This window comes from Cupressus sempervirens, chromosome 3 (assembly GCF_028749045.1).
Source record: "Cupressus sempervirens isolate cs-2001-9-10 chromosome 3, ASM2874904v1, whole genome shotgun sequence".
Taxonomy (NCBI): Eukaryota; Viridiplantae; Streptophyta; class Pinopsida; order Cupressales; family Cupressaceae; genus Cupressus; species Cupressus sempervirens.
In genome coordinates, this window is record NC_143120.1 from 995,703,356 (window position 1) to 995,725,443 (window position 22,088).

Genomic DNA, 22,088 nt, shown 5'->3' on the forward strand with positions numbered 1-22,088 from the left:
GACAAGCGGAATCTAGTTATATTTGATTGATTTAAATGTGCATTAGGGACAAAATGGCATCCTTATGTGGAATGCTAATGGCTGATAGTCTGAAAAAAAAAGTGAAAATAGAAAATTGTTTCTATCGAACTAAAAGTAAATATTGCATCTAAACATTTTACATCATAAATGCAAAAGAGAAAAGCCCTGTAGAAGGTTTCTTCAAACAAGTGCACACAAGTATTGAAGAAAGATGGAACATAGTGGCCATCCTATACATCTTCTTGTCTTTGCATTGAGTTTAAAATAGTACATCACAAACGAATTTGGAGGGTACAAGACAGTATTTCCTAGACTCCTTGATTTGTAAGATATAGGCATGAGTGAGTTGATTTACTGCGCACATACAAATGGTCAAAACTATTGAAGATTTTGATGAAAGTTCAAGAAGGATGGCTCTTGGTGGTACATTCATGGCCAACAATTCCAACACCTAGAACTCTCACAGCCTAAGATTAATCACAAGCTTAATGAATTTCTACTTTTAATCTTCAAATTTTCATTTTTATAATGTATAATTAATGATTTATAAAACCCATTTGATGATTAAAACTAATTTTTGAACTTGATATTATTATTTTTATATTGTACTTAAAATTCGCACAAGAAATATTGCATGACATTTATCGTTTATGTTTAAATGACAATCAATTTTATAGGATTTTTTTGTTTGTGTGATGTTATGTGGTCTTCTGATCTGAGTGTTACAAGCTTGGGTTGTCATTGCACCAAAAGATCGACCTGTCAATGTTCAATACAACCACTAGACTTATAGAACACAAGAGGTGGTTAAGCCATGTCACGAATCTCAACGGGAATGTTGGCAGTTAGTCCAAAATCCCCCCCCCCCCCCCCCAGTGTTTTCCAAGGAGATTTGAACCTGTGCTTGAGCTCTAATACCACTTGTTACAAGCTAGGGTTGTCATTGCACCAAAAAATTAACCTGTCAATGCCTGATACAACCACTAGAGTTTTAGAACACAAGTTGCAGCTAGGCCATGCCACAGATCTCGAAGGGAAACGTTGGTAGTTAGTCCAACACTTAGTTCTTTCTTTTGAGATGCATTCATATATATTGTAATGTTGTAAATTGTATACTATGCAATTCCACAATACATACGCCTTCCCTTTAGTTTAAAAAGGATAATTATACAAGACCACCCCTAATCTAATCTGAAATATTCTTATCTGCCAAACATGTCTTATTCCCCAACTATTGAGTTTGATTTCCATCTAGACAAATATGCTAGGCACAGACGTCTGCATGATAAGTTAGTGCCTCACGAAAATCCATAGGTGTACAGGCCATTGAGACATTACACTTTTCACGTTTTGGTACTATAACACCTTATATCAACCTGCATAGTCACTGAAAACACATGTTGGCTTTCTATTTTGGTTTAAACTTCTATTTTGCCTCCAATTTATTCATTCTCTCTCATTGGCTCTTGATTTCTCACACCATTATTCTGCGACATTCTCATTTCTTTCAAAGAAGCACCTTGAAGCTCCATTTTTATCATACCAAGATGATTAATAGAAACTTTGGAGATAGTTGCTTCTCTCTTGTGGCATTTGCATGAAGGCAACTCTATTCTTGCAGGCTGCTTGTTTTACATCATCTTCATTTTGATAGCATATTGTTCTTTTGCTTCCATTCTTGTATATCTTTTGTCTTACAGTCTTCATTGTTTGTGGAGGTGTAAAGACAAAAATGAGGGTTTGACTATAACAAGTCCCTATACAGCCACCCCCAACATTCTCTTTGGTTTTATGATGTGTTGGTTGGGAGATAGCCTCATGCAAGCCCTTATAACCATCCAGCTGTCTCAAGTGATTTTTCTTCCTCCTCTTGTTATTAGATTTAGTTTAAATAAATATCTATTCATTGCTATTTGTTGTCTTTTTGCATTATAGTATTTTAGAAATCTCAAAAGCCATACCTGCCATATTGTTGCCTTACCAAAAATAATTTTGTTTTCTGTAGACTCTGTACAAGACAACGATGCCCTGTACATGCATCTACACATTGCACTGGTGTCCTCGACAAACAGCTAGTTGAACTATTTGGAAGATCTTTGTCACCTATACTCTCTGTTTTCAAGATCCTTACAATTTAATTGTACTCTTTGTTTGCAAAACAAACAGAAACAAACAGCATTTCCTCAACTTCATAGTTATTAAGCAAACCTGAAGGTTTTATGTTACCTTTGGATTTATCTTAGCTTGGTGTAGGAACTTGTAATATCCCTTTCCTGACAAGAATTTAATAGTAAGAATTACAATACAAGCTTAAATAATTAAATAATGAATATAATTATGTTTACAATTAAAAATCATATTGATTCAATAAACCAAATAATAATGCCTTATAATATATAATTATTTAAATTATTATTATAATGAAAGAAATATAATATTATTAATGAATGAAAATAATAATAGACCTCATAAATAAATTCTTTATATATTAGTATAATAATAAAATATTAATAAAATTTTAATAATATTATTAAATAAACTACGAAAATTAAGTATTCATATAATATTTGGCAAACAATATCTTCAACATGTTATTGGGCTTTGATCAACCAGACAACTATCACTGGAGCCCTGAAGCTGGCACACTTAGCAAACTGAAGTATTAAGAATTCGACGACATACCATTGATTAAGTCATGAATAGTCATGATCCAGCACAAGATATGTAATGGTATTCAGGGAAGAAATTAAAGGGATTAATTGCTCGTTTTGATAAAAAAAACTGTCTAGTGGTGGAGAAGTGAAAAGAAGACTTGCCATTCACGCAGCAACTCAGCATTCAAGTAGTGATTTAAACCTATGACAGCAAAGACTAAAGAAGACGAAAAAGAAATAAGTAATACCAAAGAGGCCAGTCAGCAGAATATAACACTGTCGATACAGTAAAGGTTAGAAATACACGTTTCTCATTGGAAAGATTGAGGAAGAGTTTCAAACTCAAGGAATCAACCAACACATAGTCTACAACAATGAAGGCTACAGCAAATATCAATTTCCAAGTAATACGAAGTATGATTTCTTATCTACAGAAACAGAAAAAGTGGCACAAAAGGAAACATGCATGGGATACACTGACCAAGACCCAAGATTATCAAATAATTGTGAACAAATCTATTTCTAGAGGTCACAGAGAGTTTGGATCTCTTAGGAGAAAGGGAGGATTCAGAGAAGACTATAGATAATCAGAGGAAGAAAAATTAGTATTACTACAAAGAGGAGTGGAATACCTTACTTCTGATACAAATTAGCATTTTCAGAATCAGATTATATCTGAAAACTTTAATAGGAGGTTGGGATCACAAGTAGAAGTGACAGTTAAATTGGGAAGAACAAATTATAAGGAAATACAATCTACTCCTTTGAACTCATCTATATATGTCAGAACTTTAAAAAGCAAGAAAAGAAGAAGAGCTTCACTATTTTAAGTTTAGATCAGACATAACAATGTTATTAGTATAAGAGATATTGAACGTTATTGCATAATTTATATTGTAAATCTAATTAAAGATAATGGTAGTACTTCATCTTACATTATAGGTGATAGCATAATGTATCCTCCTGGCGGTTAAGAAATATCCTTCTCTTGCAATTGAAGTTATAAAAGAATAGTCTCAAAATTCTAATAATTCTAACAAGGGACATACAGAACTCGAGTTTTAGAAGGATGGATTAGTCTTCATAATCGTTTACTGTTTTAACTCTACATATATAATATTTACATGTTTTACATATGGACAAGCCCCAAAAAATCATTTTCCAAATGCATGAACCCAAACTAGGATCCATACTAGAACTAATAAATTAAAACAAGAGCAATATAGCATATTTAACCAGTGAAAGGGAAAAAAGAAGACTTTGTTAAATCATCCAATAAAATGTTTGGAAGCAAGCACAGTAGACAAGGTGCCCAGCCTGAAATCTTAATGCATTCCTCCTTTTGTGGGTGATCATATAACTTCATAGATCACTCACTTGAAATACAGCCCCAAATTGGATTTCTCATGGGAACACCCTTTCAATCATTTATGACTGAACATCTGAAGTGCCTATACTATCCTTCCATAATTTGAGGTGGAAGCTAATATGTAGGCATATAGTCTTTGAACAATGAATTCTTTGATCAGTTGATTTTCACAACTTTATTGGACAACTTACATATATATATGGTCTTTGTATTTATTGGCTATCTTGGTGAGAAGATCAAGTAAATATCCTTTCAGAAGAAAGTTGGAAAGAGTTTAGATGTAATTCTACTTTGCTGTTTGTTGTTTGTTGAGATTCTATTTCTATCCATGCAATCTATGTTTGACAGGTGTCTTGCCATTGCACTTGGTTGCAGTTCATGCCAAGGTTTAGAGTTTTGTGAAAAAAATCCTTAATAATATTTTTTGTATTATCTAAAAGAGAAAATCAGAAAGTATTCCTGATTACACTTGGCTAACTTAAATTCTATGTTCTTTAGATCTGACCTAGTTGATCATTTTCACTTCTGCAGTCCAAGCTATAAAGGAAAACTTGCGCACCAAATAGAAGCGCTTGGTGGGGTTCGCTACATGTTCCTTACCCATAGGCAAGTCATGTTATATGTTTCCTATCTCTTTTTTTCTCACTTTGGATCAAACTTGGAAAGTTAGACCACATAACACACTAATTTAATCTACAGAGATGATGTAGCTGATCATGATAAATGGGCAAGGCGGTTATCTTGTGAACGCATGTTGCACACATATGAGGTACAATGGGAAGCATCCTTTCATTTTGCAAATTATTGATTGAAATCAGTATTTTCTTTTGCTAATTATTTCAAGGTGTTAATTTGATTATGTTAAGTCGCCATATTGTTGTTATCATAATATTCATAAGACAATCCTTCTTGTGACCATTTGTATAATCTTTATTTTTAAGAGAGAAAACCTCTCTCATCAGTTTTCCACATTCTCTTAACCATTATTTCAGCTATTTATGGTTAAATAAGCTTAAGTGTCAAATGATCCCAGCTACCCCTTAATCAGAAATTGTATGAAAGGGATTTCATTTGAATGTAGAAAAGAAATCCGAAATACTTATGACTCAGTGTACTCACATTACCAATTATAAAACTCATTTTCTATTTTTTTATCAAGGTATTGGCAACTAAACATTCTGTGTACTCATTCATTAAATTACTACAGATAAGATAAGATAAATTTATTAATGTCCAACAAGAGACCACAAGGGTCTAAGGGATAGGAAAACTTACAACAAGGCAACAACTAGCAACGGGAACAACAAATAGAGTCCGTAGAAAGAACACTTAAGAAAGCAAAAAAAATAGAACGAGGAAAGACTAAAATCTCCTCACAAACAAGAAGTAATCCAAAACCGAAGGATACAATCCAAGTCGAGGGTGTGCCCCGAACCGTCTCAAGGAGCCACTGGAGGTAGAGTGATGCTGCCAAGTGTGTCCTCTGTGAAGCCTCATAGATCTAGTGTAATTTGAAGTAGTGCCAAGCAACTGCTTTGCCCCCTAGGTAGGAGACACTGATGTGAAGGAGGTGATGAGTTGGTCTAAAGTCTGTCTCGATGGAAACTGAAGTTGCAAAGTGTGATCACGAAGCTGTATCGCCTCCTGGAGATAAAGTGCAAGTGTACCTAAAAAATGAAGAAAGGGACTTGTACTCTTTGAACAAGTAGTAGAACCTCCCCCTGATCGCATAGTAGATGGGGCAACTGGAAAACAAAAAGGGTCTCAGCTCTGCTTCCCCTAGGGACAGAGGCGACAAATACTATCCTTTGTGTCAATATAGTGGTCAATCTGTATACATAACCAACGGGAGCCCACTCTAAAAGATCCCAAAGAGATGCAGAGGGCACGAGTCCAGCAATGAGTGATATACCAAGAGCACATTATAAAATGATAATAATATGCAAATGCAGATTGCCATTATACTTGGAAACATATGATATTTTCAATCTGGTATGTTGATGATAGTCAATCTTCAATTTGAGCAAAGTTGATGATATTATTTCAAACAATTTACATATGTATGTATATGTATTAGTATACACAATGTATATTGATATATATACATGTATATTTATATCATGATATTGACTATCATTCGTATACCTAATCGAAGCTACTTTTTTCAATGCTCCCTCTTAGCTAGGGAATATAAAAGACTAACCAAGTATACAGTGATATCACCTTACTCGTGATATCAAAAGATATGTTTTAAGAATATCAAGTCACATGACATTCTTCATTACACATCCACATTATGATATGCGCATTGAGATCAAGTCTCATAATGTCTACCATAATAAATCATTAGTATATCCACGGATACTCTATCCATCATGATTATCTCTCAAGGAACATGATGATCTTCAATTGATATCAAGTCTCATGATATCTATCAGAATGTCCAAGAGATTTTGACTATAATGACATATAATGACATATCCACGGATATCAAGTCACATGATATCCTTCATGATAGTGAAGCAAATCATTGTCAAATTGTCACCTTAGAATGTCAAATACAAGTGTTCAGTATCAGAAAGATTGTCACCTTTCAATAATGTACACATGGGGCCCATAAAGTCATGGAAACACACATGACAAAAAGAGTTTACACAGTAAACATCTTATTTTATATATATTAATACAAATAAATAATGAGACTCATTCTCAATTTCTAACTTATATTTTCAACCATACCGAGTTTAGCCCTAAAGTGTTAAACTTTTACTCTTGAGAGAGGTTTGGTGAGAATGTTTGTTGTTTGATCACTTGTACTAATATACTCCAACTAAATCGCATTCCTTTCTACCATGTCTCTTACATAGTGATAAAGAATCTGGATGTGCTTTGATCTATCATAAAGTATTGATTCATTGAAAGCTTAATAGAACTTTGATTGTCACAATGTAATAATAATAGGATTTAGGGGCTCACTAAGTAATCCCACGAGCAATTTTCCGGAGCCATACTACTTCTCTTGCTCCCATAGAGGCTGCAGTGTATTCAGGTCTGTAAAGTTTTGTGTTACTGAAGATTGTTTTCTATTGATCGATGAGATCATTATTGATCTTAAACTGAAGCAACATCCTAGTGTGCTTTTTTTTTTATCTGTTATGCTTCTTGCCCAATTCGAATCAAAGTATTTATGTAGATCTAGGTCTACATTTTTGTATTTATGGTCATATCCAATTGTACCTTGAAGGTATCTCAAAATATGCTTTGCAACAACAAGATGTATCTCCTTTGGTTCACACATAAACTAGCTAAGAGCATTCACTGCATAACATATATCTAGTTTTGTGTTGACCAAATACATCAGTGATCCAATTATCTGCCTATAGAGTGGGATCCGCAAATTCTGATTCTGCTGTTGCTTTCCTCAATTTGTGCAAATTAGTTTCATTGGGTGTAGATATAGGTCTGCAGTCCAACATTCCAAACCTCTTCAGAATGTCAATGGTATACTTTCCGTGATTAAGAACGATGCCATCTGTTTTCTGCCAAACTTTCAATCCAATGAAGTAATGTAAAATGCCCAAGTCCTTCATGTCAAATTCTAAAGTTAGGTCCTTCTTACATTGATAGATTAAGTAATCTTCTCATATGATTAGCAAGTCATCAACATATAATATAAATATTAACATATTACGATTAATTACCTTAAAGTAGAGGTTTGGATCTACATCATTCTTGGAAAACTGTAGTACCACAAAATGGTGATCAAATTTTTCATACCAAGCTCCAAGGGCCTATTGAAGTCCATATAAAGCTTTCTTTAGTTGCATACATGTGATTCAACATTATGTATAACAAAGCCTTCATGTTGTTCTAAATAGACTTCTTCAATAGTCTCGTTCAAAAATGGTCTTCACATCCTTTTGATGAATTCTCCAACCTTTAGATGTTGCAATAGCTATTATTGTTCTGCTTGAGGTGTAATGGGCAAAAGGTGCAAAAATATTTCTTCATAATCAATACCTTCTTTCTATGAAAAACATCTTGCAACAAAATGAGCTTTGTGCTTCTCTGTACTTCCATCTATAGCATGTTTGATTTTGAAAATCCGTTTTGAAGAAACAACAGATTTTCCTTTTGGTCTTGGAACTATGTCCCATACATCATTTTTTATAATGGATAGATATTCTTCTATCATGGCATCTTTCCATACTGCTGTTTTAAGGCTTTTGTGACACAAGTTGGTTCTGATTTGATGATCTCACTCATCAAGAAAACATAGCTAGAGAATTTGTGGGGTCTTTTACTTTCTCTAAAAGTTCATTTGGGCGTTGCATAATTTTCAGCTTCCTCAATTAACTTTCTGGTCCAAAGTGGTCTCTTTTTGTTGTTGTTAGGTTCTTCCATTGGATCAGTTTGATTTTCATTTACGGTTTCCTTAGGAGGCTCCCTCTGAATCTCAGTGGAAAGTTTCTTACTAGATTTTAATTCGATAGCAAGCTGATGCACAGTTTTGTTGCAAGTATGAACACTAATGCCAATGAACTAATTCACTTCCAGAATTTGTAGAAGTTAGTGCAGTAATAATAGAGATAAAACAATATTATTGAACTGAGAATTTCCTTCAATCCTAATAGAATCTGATGCCTTGTTTACTTTGGGCAGATTGGTATATATATCAAGTGGAAAGGGTGTGGGGATGAATGTTCTGACCATTCATCCACACCTATTCGAAGGTAACTAATCTTCACGATTTGTTATGGACTTTAACCAAAGTAATCAATGTATTACCTATCATTAGGATCTGCGGCCTGATATAAAGGATAGATTGATAATGATCTAGATATCAAAGGAATCAAAAGTAGTTTCAATCATGCCTTAATGATCTCAAAAAATATATGTCATCGGTTTCAGACTATAAATTGTTCACATACAACAAGTGCGTATGCATATATCTATAACCGTATGTGCATCATACTATTGTACATATATACATATGTATATGTTGATCACAATAATGTCAAACTGAAGCTATATGCATTAATACCGCCTCTTAGCTAGGGAAGACAAGGTGCATATATATAAGTTCTCATTTGAAAAATAATATCCTCTCGATATATTTAAGAAAATCAAGTCTCGTGATATTCTTTCCAGTTATGATATGTACACAAATATTAAGTCACATGATATCCACCATAAAAGATCATGGCATATCCATAGATATTACGTCACATAATATCAACCATGAGTTTGAACATATCGATCTTCAACAAATATCAAGTCACATGATATCCATCAACATGCTCTTTTAACTATCATTATTTTTCCATGAATATCAAGTCACATGATATTCATCATAATAGTAATCTAATAATTATAAAGTCGTCACCTTATATTATTAGAATCAACATTTCATTATAAAAATTGTCACCTTTTAAATAATGAACATAGGGTAGGCCCATAAGCCATAGAGTCACGCATATGACAAAAGAGTTTACACTTTAAACATCTTTATTAAAATAATACAAATTTACAAAGTTGAGACTTGTTGATGTGTGTTTTATGACTCACTAAACAGTAGAACAAAATATCGAAATATCTTATCCTCTCTTGAATAAAGTCTCATGTATGTTAAGATTGCTAGAAGATCATACGATGACTTCAAGGTTCCTTTAATGCCAGGTCTTGACTGTGGATAAGATTGGTGGTTGATGTGATTTGTTGATGATCACAAGGGGCCTTGCGTGTTTATTCAGATTCATTTCAAGCCATACTGGATGTGGGAGCTATCCTAAGGTTTTGCAATGAAGTACTTTTGGAGTTTTCACAAAATATGCAGAATTTAAACAGGATAGGGTTCAGGAATTCTATTCTAATCCTAAGGGTAGCGATGACAATAAATAGTACTCAGGTGGACAAATTCCTCAATTTACCAAGTTCCGCTCTGCCAAGTTATACTACAACTACGCGTGAACTGGTGCAATCTTCAAAGGTTATGCCAAATATTTTCATACCACCGCATACGCCATTATAAAGAACAATGTAGACGAATGATAGAAGTTAAGCATATGCATGAAAGGGGTTCAGGCTAACTTTGCACGACGAGTTAGAATCACTAAAACGTCAAAACTACAAACCAGAGGAATTCATCAATACACCATCATATTCTTCATTGTAATCATCACACATTAACTAGGCTAAACTTAATCTAACTGAAGGAATTTAAAAGAACAAGCAAGCACTAAGACACATCAAGTATTCACCAAGCTTCAATGAAAACTTTATTATCTCAATAGCTCATAGCAACAATCTCGTAAAAATCCCCCCTTTTACAAATGAGAAGTGAGGCCTTTATATAGGTCCTTGATTATAATGGGTGGCCCGAATGATCACAATAACAGATGGCCCAGATCGTGCCATATCAACCCTAATTAGGTTTATGTAAAAGAAAAAGGATTCTACATTAATGCAACAAGGAATCCACTATGCATGCTTGCACAAAAAGTGAGTGGGGTGCAATAAATATCCACCATGCATGTCCATTACTCAATAAATGCTCAGTCTTCCTTAAATAAATTATTCTTGAATCCATTCTCCGAATGCATAGAAATTTTACTTGGAGACCTTATTTCTTCATCAAAGATAATTGAATGCCATGAAATGATGATGGAAGCCATGTAAGCTCGAGTCTTTTCCAACTGCGTCATTTTATAACTAAGATCCAACTTTGACTGACTTTTCTGAAAATCTCTCCTCAAACATTCTCGTCTTCCATGTACTTGCTTGGAAATTTAGCTCCCTAAAATGGGTTAGAATCCCTTGTTGATGATTATGTTACTCTAGAATTTCTTCATATTGAACTTCCTTCGCCATGTTCTTGGATTTTTGGATTTGAGTGTCTTTCTTGAATTTCTAGAGCGTTAGAGCTTTCTCCTCCTTTCTCTTCAAATGCTTTAAATTCACTGTTACACCTTTTCTTACATTTTTTAAGAATTCCCCCTTTTTTACCATCATCAATCATTTTTCCAGTCTTTGGTGCACACTTGAAGAGGGTGAAATATGAGATCTAGAGGAGAAATTTCCAACACTTAATCCTTTTTCATTTTTCCATGAAGGAGAAATTTCAAACACTTAGCCATTTTTCTCTTCCATGAAGGCAAAATCTTCAGAAACTTAGCCATTTTTTCTTCCATGGAGGAGAAAGTTTCCAACACTTCGACATTTTTTCTTCCATGAAGGATAAACTTCCAACAGTTGTCAATTTTCTTCCATGAAGGACAAATTTCCAACACTTAGAAAAAATTTCTTCCATGAAGGAAAAATTTCAAACACTTTCCATTTTTCTTCCATGAAGGACAAACTTCCAACAGTTGTCATTTTTCTTCAATGAAGGACAAATTTCAAACACTTGGAATTTTTTTCTTCCATGAAGGAGAAATTTCAAACACTTTCCATTTTTCTTCCATGAAGGACAAATTTCCAGTGCTTAGAATTTATTTTCTTCCATGAAGGAGGAATTTCCAACACTTAGCCATTTCTTTTTCATGAAGGAGGAATTGCCAACACCTGGCACTTTTTTTCTTCCATGGAGGAGGAATTTCCAGCACTTAGCGATTTTTTTCCAAGATTTCTAATTCTCTTGCTAGTAGAAATTTTGAGTGGTCATGGATTTTGTCCATGATGGAAGAATTCCGTAGCAACCATTTTTGTCCAAGACGGAATTTTTTGAGAGATTGTGGATTTTGTCCATGACGGAAGAATTCTGCAACAACCATTTTTCTCCAATTAGAATTTTTTGAGTGATCATGGATTTTGTCCATTATGGAAGAATTCCGCAACAACCATTTTTCTCAATGGCAGGATATTTTGAGAGATCATGGATTTTGTCCATGATGGAAGAATTCCACAACAACCATTTTTGTCCATGGGAGAATTTTTTGAGTGGTCATGGATTTTGTCCATGATGGAAGAATTTCGCAACCATTTTTCTCCATGGCAGGATATTTTGAGAGATCGTGGATTTTGTCGATGATGGAAGAATTCTGCAACAACAATTTTTGTCCATGGGAAGATTTTTTGAGTGGTCATGGATTTTGTCCATGATGGAAGAATTCCACAACCATTTTTCTCCAAGGGAGGATTTTTTTAGTGGTCATGGATTTTGTCCATGATGGAAGAATTCCGCAACAACCATTTTTCTCCATGGTAGGATATTTTGAGAGATCATGGATTTTGTCCATGATGAAAGAATTTGGTAACAACCATTTTTGTCCATGGGAGGATTTTTGGAGTGGTCATGGATTTTGTCCATGATGGAAGAATTCCACAACAACCATTTTTCTCCAAGGCAAGATTTTTTGAGTGATCATGGATTTTGTCCATGATGGAAGAATTCCACAACAACCATTTTTCTCTATGGCAAGATATTTTGAGAGACGTGGATTTTGTCCATGATGGAAGAATTCCGCAACAACCATTTTTGTCCATAGGAGGATTTTTTGAGTGGTCATGGATTTTGTCCATGATGGAAGAATTCCGCAACAGCCATTTCTCCAAGGCAGGATTTTTTGAGTGATCATGGATTTTGTCCATGATGGAAGAATTCTGCAACAACCATTTTTCTCAATGGCAAGATATTTTGAGAGATCGTGGATTTTGTCCATGATGGAAGAATTCCGCAACAACCCTTTTTGTCCATGGGAGGATTTTTTGAGTGGTCATGGATTTTCTCCATGATGGAAGAATTCGGCAACAACAATTTTTCTCCAAGGTAGGATTTTTTGAGTGGTCATGGATTTTGTCCATGGTGGAAGAATACCACAAAAACCATTTTTCTCCATGGCAGGATATTTTGAGAGATCGTGGATTTTGTCCATGATGGAAGAATTTCGCAACAGCCATTTTTGTCCATGGGAGGATTTTTTGAGTGGTCATGGATTTTGTCCATGATAGAAGAATTCCGCAACAACCATTTTTCCTAATGTTTTCATGCCTTTTCACTTTTGGATATTTCAAAGGTGATTCCAGATTTAACCATTTTTTTTTTTATTGATTGTCATGTTTGCTTATTCTTTTGGATATAGAAACATGTACCCTTTTGGCTCTTTATCAACCATAGCTCACTTGTTTCCGAAGTAGACCTACCAATAATAGACATTCTAAGAATAGTAAGTTGTCCCAAAGTCAAAATAAGGTCAATCCGAGAGGCAATGAAATTTACTATAAATAGACTTACTAAAAATAGACAAGCTAAAAAATAGTATGTTAAGACATTCAGTTCTCAAACAATCAAACAATTTCCATTCTTAGAGCCACATGGACAACACTTTCCAAATCTGGCCAATTTTACCAATTCTCATTTAAAAGAGGGAACCTTAGAAGACCGAGCCCAATACTACCAAGAACTAAAGCCAAAAGGACAAGACCAAGAGACAAAAGGGAGCCCTTGATTTTTGAGGATGCACTTAGTAATACACACAAGGATGCATGGCTCACTCTTGTGACCTCATTAAGGAATCCTTGATTTTTGAGGATGCACTTAGTAATACACACAAGGATGCATGGCTCACACTATATAAGGACAAGCCACCTAAAACAGTATTCCAAGGGCTTGATCACAAGAGTTATCCTATCTTGAACACTTGTGAGTTTTATGTTACCACCAAAGGGGGAATCCACCACCAACTGTGTCCTCTTGAACATGTGAATAATCAACAAGGATTTCAACATGAACTACTGCTTGAGACATGCCAGGTTGTTTCTTTCCTTACTTCTCATGTTGAAAATTTTGAAATTATTATTTTTATTATGGAGGTTTAGGAAAGAAAACTTGCATTTGGATTGACCACGGACCACATGAATTGCCTCAACTGTTGGTCTTGCATGATTTTTTTCCTGAGTTTGAAAATTGGGTGATAAATATTTTCTCAAAGTACAAGGATAAAAATGCTAATCTAAGAACCCTTATCCAATCCTTGCTACTCTTGAACATCTTGAGAAGCCATGCCAAATCAAGTGTATATATTAGTTTGGCTTGTGTCGTCTCTTCAAGATTCTTGTACATAGTTAGAGTAGGTTTGTCTTGAACCACTTGGCTCAAGAAGGTTGGAGTAGGTTTCCTTTATGTTAGTTAGAATAGTTGTTTTCGTGTCAAGCTAGGAAGTTAGCTTGCCCCAAGTCGTTTGACTTGAGATTTCTTTGAGTGGTTTTATTGTTGTTTCCTTTAGTTGTCTAGCCTCCCTTAGTTTAGTTTCTTTCTTGGTTAGTTTAGTGAGGGGAATCCAAATTTGTGAGAAAGGTGGGGTGTTAGACAACACACTATGGTATTTATCCAAGTGGATTTGTTTGTGTGTATTTTTTGGATATCTCTTTGTCGAGTTCCTTGTATTAGAGATTGGATTCCTAATAAGCTTATCTTTCAAAAAGGATTCGTACTAAATTTGGATTGAATTCATGTTGGGTTTGAGGCATTCAAGTCTTCTATATTAGTTTGGCTTGTGTCGTGTCTTCAAGATTCTTGTACATAGTTAGAGTAGGTTTGTCTTGAACCACTTGGCTCAAGAAGGTTAGAGTAGGTTTCCGTTATGTTGGTTAGAATATTTGTTTTCGTGTCGAGCTAGGAAATTAGCTTGCCCCAAGTTGTTTGACTTGAGATTTCTTTGAGTGGTTTTATTGTTTTTCTTTAGTTGTCTAGCCTCCTTTAGTTCAGTTTCTTTCTTGGTTAGTTTAGTGAGGGGAATTCAAATTTGTGAGAAAGGTGGGGTGTTAGACAACACACTTGCTATTTATCCAAGTGGATTTGTTTTGTGTATTTTCTGGATATCTCTTAGTCGAGTTCCTTGAATTAGAGATTGGATTCCTAATAAGCTTATCTTTCAAAAAGGATTCGTACTAAATTTGGATTGAATTCATGATGGGTTTGAGGCATTCAAGTCTTCTATTACAACATTTTACTCACATTTAATTTCTTCGAGTGCTTTGAGAGCTCTCAAGGTGAAATTGGAATTAGTGAAAATCATACATCTGCTTCAGTGCCACTATGGTTTTCCAAGCCCTCTATGAACTTCACTACTCGTAAGCCAAACAAAGGGTTGAAAACAAACAAAAAGAAGGAAAATTTTGAAAAATGAAACTGTTTGGCTCTGTGATGCAGGAGCATCCAGAGGTATAAGGGCAATCCTGTGTCACCCCAAAAAAAAATATACTTAGACTTAGTTTCTCTTTCATGTGTTTTCATTTTTGGGCACCCATTTGGGTCAAATAAAGGTTCCAACTCTCACAGTCCCACTATCAGTGTGCTAGAATATCCCGAAAAAATAGGAGCATGTAATTGGGTCATCATTTTGGTAAACTAGAAGGTGTGAATTGGCTAGATGAATGTAATTGTGATTTAGAGCATTCCAAAAAAAGAATCAGGTCAAAAGGCCCCACGGTTTGAAAGTTATTGCAGTTTTTCGGGTTTTGGAGACCTCCTAAGAATGCTTCAAAGTCAGGTTAGGGGCATTAAATGACCTCGAACAGGGCCGGAAAATGGGGGACAAGCGAAGCTGGTCCACAGGGCTATAGAGCGCTTCAAGAGCTTTCCGGAAATGTAAACAGTTCGTCAATCAGAGCTACGGTTCAAAAGTTATGCCTCCTGAAAGTTCGGTTATCGTTTCTGGATTCTTCTAGATTTGCGCCGACTTCTAACGCAGCTTCTGGAACCTTCTATTTGGTTGGTGGATGCCTACTAGCACTTTCTAGAATGTATTCCTAGTCCTTAACCCTCCGAGGTCTATTTAAGGAGATTCCTGGCATTGTAAAAGGCAGTTCGGAGTGGATTTTGAGAGGAGGTACTGAAAGGCGAAATTATCTCCACATTTATGCTATTGTAAGCCCTTAGGGCATGTTTTGAAGTTTATTTTCTCTGTACTGAATGTACTAGCTTATTTTTCAGTTAATACAACTTTCCCTTTTCTGTTGTGTCCATTCTGTGCTTGGGTCGTGTCCCCATCAAGTGGTATCAGAGCAGGTTTTCCTGAGTGTGTAGACAGAGCGCCGATTGTGAGGCAATTTGCACCAGGACTCTGTGGTTGTGGGTTTGAGTTAAGAAGATGCCTCCACGAAGAGAGCGTGGTGGAAGGGCCAGAGCTATTAATCCTGAAGAGGTTAGAGCCCTCCAAAGGCAGGTACAAGCATTGCAGGAGGAGCTCCGTAGAGGAACAATTGTGGCCGCAGGTGATGGAAGTGAAGATGACAACGAAGAAGATGAAATTGGACCAGAAGGGGAATTTGACGGGGAAGTTTTGAATCATGCAGAGGAAAGGCTTTTTAGGGCCATTACTAAGTTTGGGAAAAGACCCACAATTGAAGTGGGTGTATTGTTAGGAAATCTGAAACCAGATGAGTTGATCGATTGGATCAATGAACTGGAAGAATACTTTGAGTATGAGGATATTAGGGACCCAGATAGGGTTAAGTTTGCAAAGGCCATGCCAAAATCTGGTGGCAAGAGGTCCAATTGGAAAGAAACAGAAGAGGAAAGGAGAAGATCACAAGATGGGATTGCATGGTGGACAAATTGAAGAAGCAGTTCATTCCTGTGGACTACGAGCTTGATTTGTTTAAGAAGATGCATGGGTTAAAGCAAGCAGGAAGATCAGTCCAAGAATATACAGAGGAATTTTACCGACTCTTTATTAGAGTGGGGCATGCAAAAGCAAATAAGGAGAAGGTTGCTCGTTATATCAATGGGTTGCGACCTAGCATCCAGGAGGAATTAAGTCTGGTAAGAATGACCAGCATTGAAGAGGCATACCAGTTTTCCCTACGAGTTGAAGAGAAGCTGAATAAAAGGTTTGAAGGAAGACAAAGAGGGCGCGGTCAAGGAGGAAGGGGAAGCGGTAGATCATCTGGAGGCCGCAATGAAACTCAAAAGAAAAATGAAGATGTGGGTACTAGCAGGAACCAGAGGAATGAGGGTTTCAACCGCTCCCATGATTAAGACTTTGGAAATCAGAGAGGAAGAGGTGGAGGACGTGGACAAGGAAGAGGAGGCTTCTGTGGTACCTATTTCCATTGCAATAAAGAAGGTCATCGTGCCTTTGAATGGCCTCAACGACAAGGAAGGACAGATAGGAGAGCTGAGGGCCAAGCTAGGGTTGCTCATGTGGATGAGGATGCACAATCATCACATTCAGAGGATGCAGAAAGAGGAGAGACCTTGGTAAATGAAAGAGTCCTACTAAGTGGTGAGATTGAACCAGGACAACGGAGGAGTTTGTTCCGTACCAGATGCAAGTGTGAGGATAAATGTTGTGACGTGATCATTGATGGTGGTAGCACTGATAACTTGGTATCAGAAGAGATGGTCTCTAAGCTGAAACTCAAGAGGGAGAAACATCCCCAGCCCTATCGGATTGCTTGGGTAAAAGATGATCATAAGGTCCTGGTAAGTGAACAATGTTTAGTGAAATTCAAAATTGGGAGTTACCATGATGAAGTTCTCTGTGATGTTATTTCGATGGATGTTTTCCATCTATTGTTGGGTAGACCATGGCAGTTTGATAGACATGCAGTACATGATGGACATGCAAACACATACTCTCTGACAAAGGATGGAGTTCGCCACAAATTGAAGCCCATGAAAAAGGAAGGTGAAAAGGTATGTAGCAGTGCTAGGATTTGTCTTGTTGATGAAAGGAAGTTTTTAGATGACATGAAACATCAGCATATGTGCTATGCTTTGATTCCTAGGAAAGATAAAGAAGGTAGTAGTGAAATACCACTTGAAGTTTCAGATTTACTAGGGGAGTTTGGAGATATTATCTCTGAAAATGTTCCAGATGGATTGCCACCAGTAAGGCAAATCAGTCATCAGATAGATCTGATTGCAGGAGCTAGTTTGCCTAACAAGGCTGCTCACAGGATGACTCCTACTGAAATAGAGGAGCTAAATAGACAGGTTCAGGAGCTGTTAAGGAAAGGCTTGATTCGAGAGAGCCTGAGTCCATGTGTAGTACCTGCAGTACTCGCACCAAAGAAGGATGGAGAGTGGAGGATGTGTACAGATTCTCGAGCTATAAATAGGATAACCATCAAGTACCGGTTTCCTTTGCCAAGGATGGATGATCTTATGGACTGCTTGAGTGGAGCTCAGTACTTCACAAAGATAGATCTGAAGAGTGGTTATCACCAGATACGGATTCGAGAAGGAGATGAGTGGAAAACAGCCTTCAAGACCAAGGAGGGTCTTTATGAGTGGTTAGTCATGCCCTTTGGATTGACGAATGTCCCAAGCACCTTCATGCGGCTCATGAATGAGGTACTTAAGAAGTTCTTGGGAAAATTTGTTATTGTTTATTTGGATGATATTTTAATTTTCAGCAACACTTTGGAAGAACATTTACTGCATATTCGCAGTGTCCTTGAAAGGCTAAGGGAAGAGAAACTGTTAATTAATCTGAAGAAATGTATCTTTGCAAAAAGGGAGTTAGTCTATTTGGGGTTTGTTATATCACCCGAAGGTCTCAAAATGGATCCAGAGAAGATAAAAGCCATCTTGGAATGGCCTGCTCCAAGGTCTGCTACTGAGGTAAGATCATTTCATGGTCTGGTTAGTTTTTACAGGTAGTTTATTAAGAATTTCAGTGGCATATGTGCACCCCTAATTGATACAATAAGAGGGGATAGAAAAGAGTTCAAATGGATTGCAGCAGCTGCGAGAAGTTTTGAATTGCTGAAGAAGAAGGTGACAGAACAGCCTGTGTTGGCACTTCCAGATTTTAGAAAGGTTTTCCAGGTGGATTGTGATGCCAGTGGCAGCGCTATTCGGGTTGTATTAAGCCAAGAAGGTAAGCCTATTGCATATTTTAGTGAAAAATTGAATGATGCAAAGAAGAAGTATTCTGTTTATGATCAAGAGTTCTATGCAATAGTTCAAGCCTTAAAGAAATGGAGGCATTATTTATTGCCAAAGGAATTTGTTTTGTATACTGATCATCAGGCATTACAGTACCTAAATAGCCAAGGTAAATTAAATCAGAGGCATATGAAGTGGGTAGAGTTCTTGCAGAGTTATACATTTGTGTTGAAGCATAGAAGTGGAAAATCTAACAGGGTTGCAGATACACTAAGTAGGAGACAGTTGTTGCTTACAGTAATGCAGGTTGAAGTAGTTGGGTTTGATGAACTCAAGAATTTGTACCCCGAGGATCCTGATTTTGCTGAAGCATGGAAAGCTTGTAAAGAACCTGTTGTTGTAGATAGAATCAAGTGGTTAGACTATTTGATTTAGGATGGCATGTTGTTCAAGGGTAGTCAATTGTGCATTCCAAGGAGTTCCATGAGGGAAAATCTGATTAAGGAGAAACACAGTGGAGGGATGGCAGGACATTTTGGTCGAGATAAGACCATTGCCATTCTTAGAGAACATTATTTTTGGCCTCAAATTTCACAGGATGTGAAGAAGTTTGTATAGAGTTGTCAGGTTTGTCAAGTTGCCAAGGGGTTTAGTCACAATACTGGCCTATATCAGCCATTGCCTGTTCCATCAAGGCCATGGGAGGACATAAGTATGGATTTTGTTCTTGGATTGCCAAGGACACAAAGAGGTAATGACTCAGTATTCATGGTGGTTGATAGGTTCTCCAAAATGGCACATTTCATTCCATGCCACAAAACTCATGATGCTGTCCATATTGCAGACTTGTTTTTCAAAGAGGTGGTAAGACTACATGGTCTTCCAAGGAGCATAGTTTTTGACAGAGATACTAAATTTGTGGGGTATTTTTGGAGGACATTGTGGAAAAAGTTAAGAACCGACTTGAAATTCAGTTCCACGCTCACCCACAAACTGATGGCCAAACAGAAGTGGTAAATAGAAGTCTGGGCAATTTGCTGAGATGTTTAGTTTGATTCTACCACAAGCAGAGTTTGCTCACAATAACTCTGTAAATAGGAGTACTGGAAAATCACCATTCCAAATTGTATATGGGAATAGCCCAAGGACTGCACCAGAGCTGAGGAAGATAGAACAAGGGGAGAGGACAAGTGCTGAAGCGAAAGAATTTGCTGAATATATCAAGCATCTACATGAGGAGGTTCAGGCACACATTACCAAGATGAATCAAGAGTATAAAGCTAGGGCTGATCAAAGGAGAAGACATAAGGAATTCCAAGTAGGGGATCTAGTCATGGTGCACTTACGAAAAGAAAGATTTCCAGCCGGTACTTACAACAAGCTGAAAATGAAGAAATTTGGCCCTTGCAAAATTTTGAAGAAACATGACTCAGGAAATGCATATGAGGTGGAGCTGCCAGATGGTATTCACATTTCTCCCATTTTCAACATTGCAGATTTAACAGAATATCATGATGATGGTGCAGATGAGGAACTGGTGTTAGAGCCATGTCCGATTCTTGCTTCTAAGAAGGAGGAGATAGAAGACATTCTAGATCATCGTGTGGGTAGGAGTACCAGAAACAGGCAGTATGAAAAGTATTTGGTCAAATGGAAAGGACGACCGATCGAGGACTCAACTTGGATTTCAGCAGTTGAGGTTTCCCATTTTGGATTTCCTCTACCATTCATAAAGTGACAAGGTCACTTTTCAATCTACCCTGGGTGTCTAATGCAGGAGCATCCAGAGGTATAAGGGCAATCCTGTGTCACCCAAAAAAAAAAATACTTAGACTTAGTTTCTGTTTCATGTTTTTTCATTTTTGGGCACCCATTTGGGTCAAATAAAGGTTCCAACTCTCACAGTCCCACTATCAATGTGCTAGAAAATCTCGAAAAAATAGGAGCATGTAATTGGGCCATCATTTTGGTAAACTACAAGGTGTGAATTGGCCAGATGAATGTAATTGTGATTTAGAGCATTCCAGAAAAAGAATCAGGTCAAAAGGCCCCATGGTTTGAAAGTTATTGCAGTTTTTCGGGTTTTGGAGACCTCCTAAGAATGCTTCAAAGTCAGGTTAGGGGCATTAAATGACCTCGAACAGGGCCGAAAAATGGGGGACGAGCGAAGCTGGTCCATAGGGCTATAGAGCGCTTCGAGAGCTTTTCGAAAATGTAAACAGTTCGTCAATCAGAGCTACGGTTCAAAAGTTATGCCTCCCGAAAGTTCGGTTACCGTTTCTGGATTCTTCTAGATTTGCGCCGACTTCTAACGCAGCTTCTGGAACCTTCTATTTGGTCGGTGGATGCCTACTAGCACTTTCTAGAATGTATTCCTAGTCCTTAACCCTCTGGGGTCTATTTAAGGAGATTCCTGGCATTGTAAAAGGAAGTTCGGAGTGGATTTTGAGAGGAGGTACTGAAAGGAGAAATTAGCTCCACATTTATGCTATTGTAAGCCCTTAGGGCATGTTTTGAAGTTTATTTTCTCTCTACTGAATGTACTAGCTTATTTTTCAGTTAATACAATTTTCCCTTTTCTGTTGTGTCCATTCTGTGCTTGGGTCGTGTCCCCATCACTCTGGGTGTGCGAATATCTCTATTGGTGCTATAAAAACAATCACTAAAGGTAGAGCAATGTTCGTGGTTAACTATGGCGATAACCTCGTCAGGGCTATGAATGCTTGACTAGTAGCAAGGCTCTATCCAGGATGCTTTTGAAGTAAGGATATCAAAATAGCTAAGTCCAATGGATCTGAGAGGCTTTCTAGGTTCTTTTCAAGCGGGGAATGAATACACTTACACACACGTGTAATCGAGGATGAAGATGTTTAGCTCAATTTGTGGTTTCTTCCATTTTGAGTGCATTTCCTAGTTGTTGGATCGGTAGAAGTGGAGTCCGTCAAAGCTTCTTGGTTCTACACAAGTTTTGTCCTTGAAATTTTTCAAAAATATTTCTTTGGGTGGGTACTAGATGTTGTGGGGTTTTCACACCATCACCCCATTACAAATGGGGTGCCCCTTTTGTCTCTTGGTCTTGTCCTTTTGGCTTTAATTCTTGGTAGTATTGGGCTCGGTCTTCTAAGGTTGCCTCTTCTTTCTCCCAACTCATTCTGCATTAGCAAAGTCTTTACTGCTGCATCAGGAACTATTGCATATACCTTGCTTC

At 36.9% G+C, this 22,088-nt stretch overlaps 1 protein-coding gene across 1 annotated transcript in view; it reads left to right on the forward strand.

The window, feature by feature from the left end:
• LOC149570103 (uncharacterized) overlaps window positions 1-22,088 on the forward strand; it is a 123,823-nt gene that overhangs the window by 93,947 nt on the left and 7,788 nt on the right. The window contains exons 6-7 of the mRNA XM_089822752.1: window positions 4,576-4,650; window positions 4,744-4,813. Of these exons, the coding sequence (XP_089678878.1) occupies window positions 4,576-4,650; window positions 4,744-4,813 (145 nt within the window). The remainder of the gene's footprint in view (window positions 1-4,575; window positions 4,651-4,743; window positions 4,814-22,088) is intronic.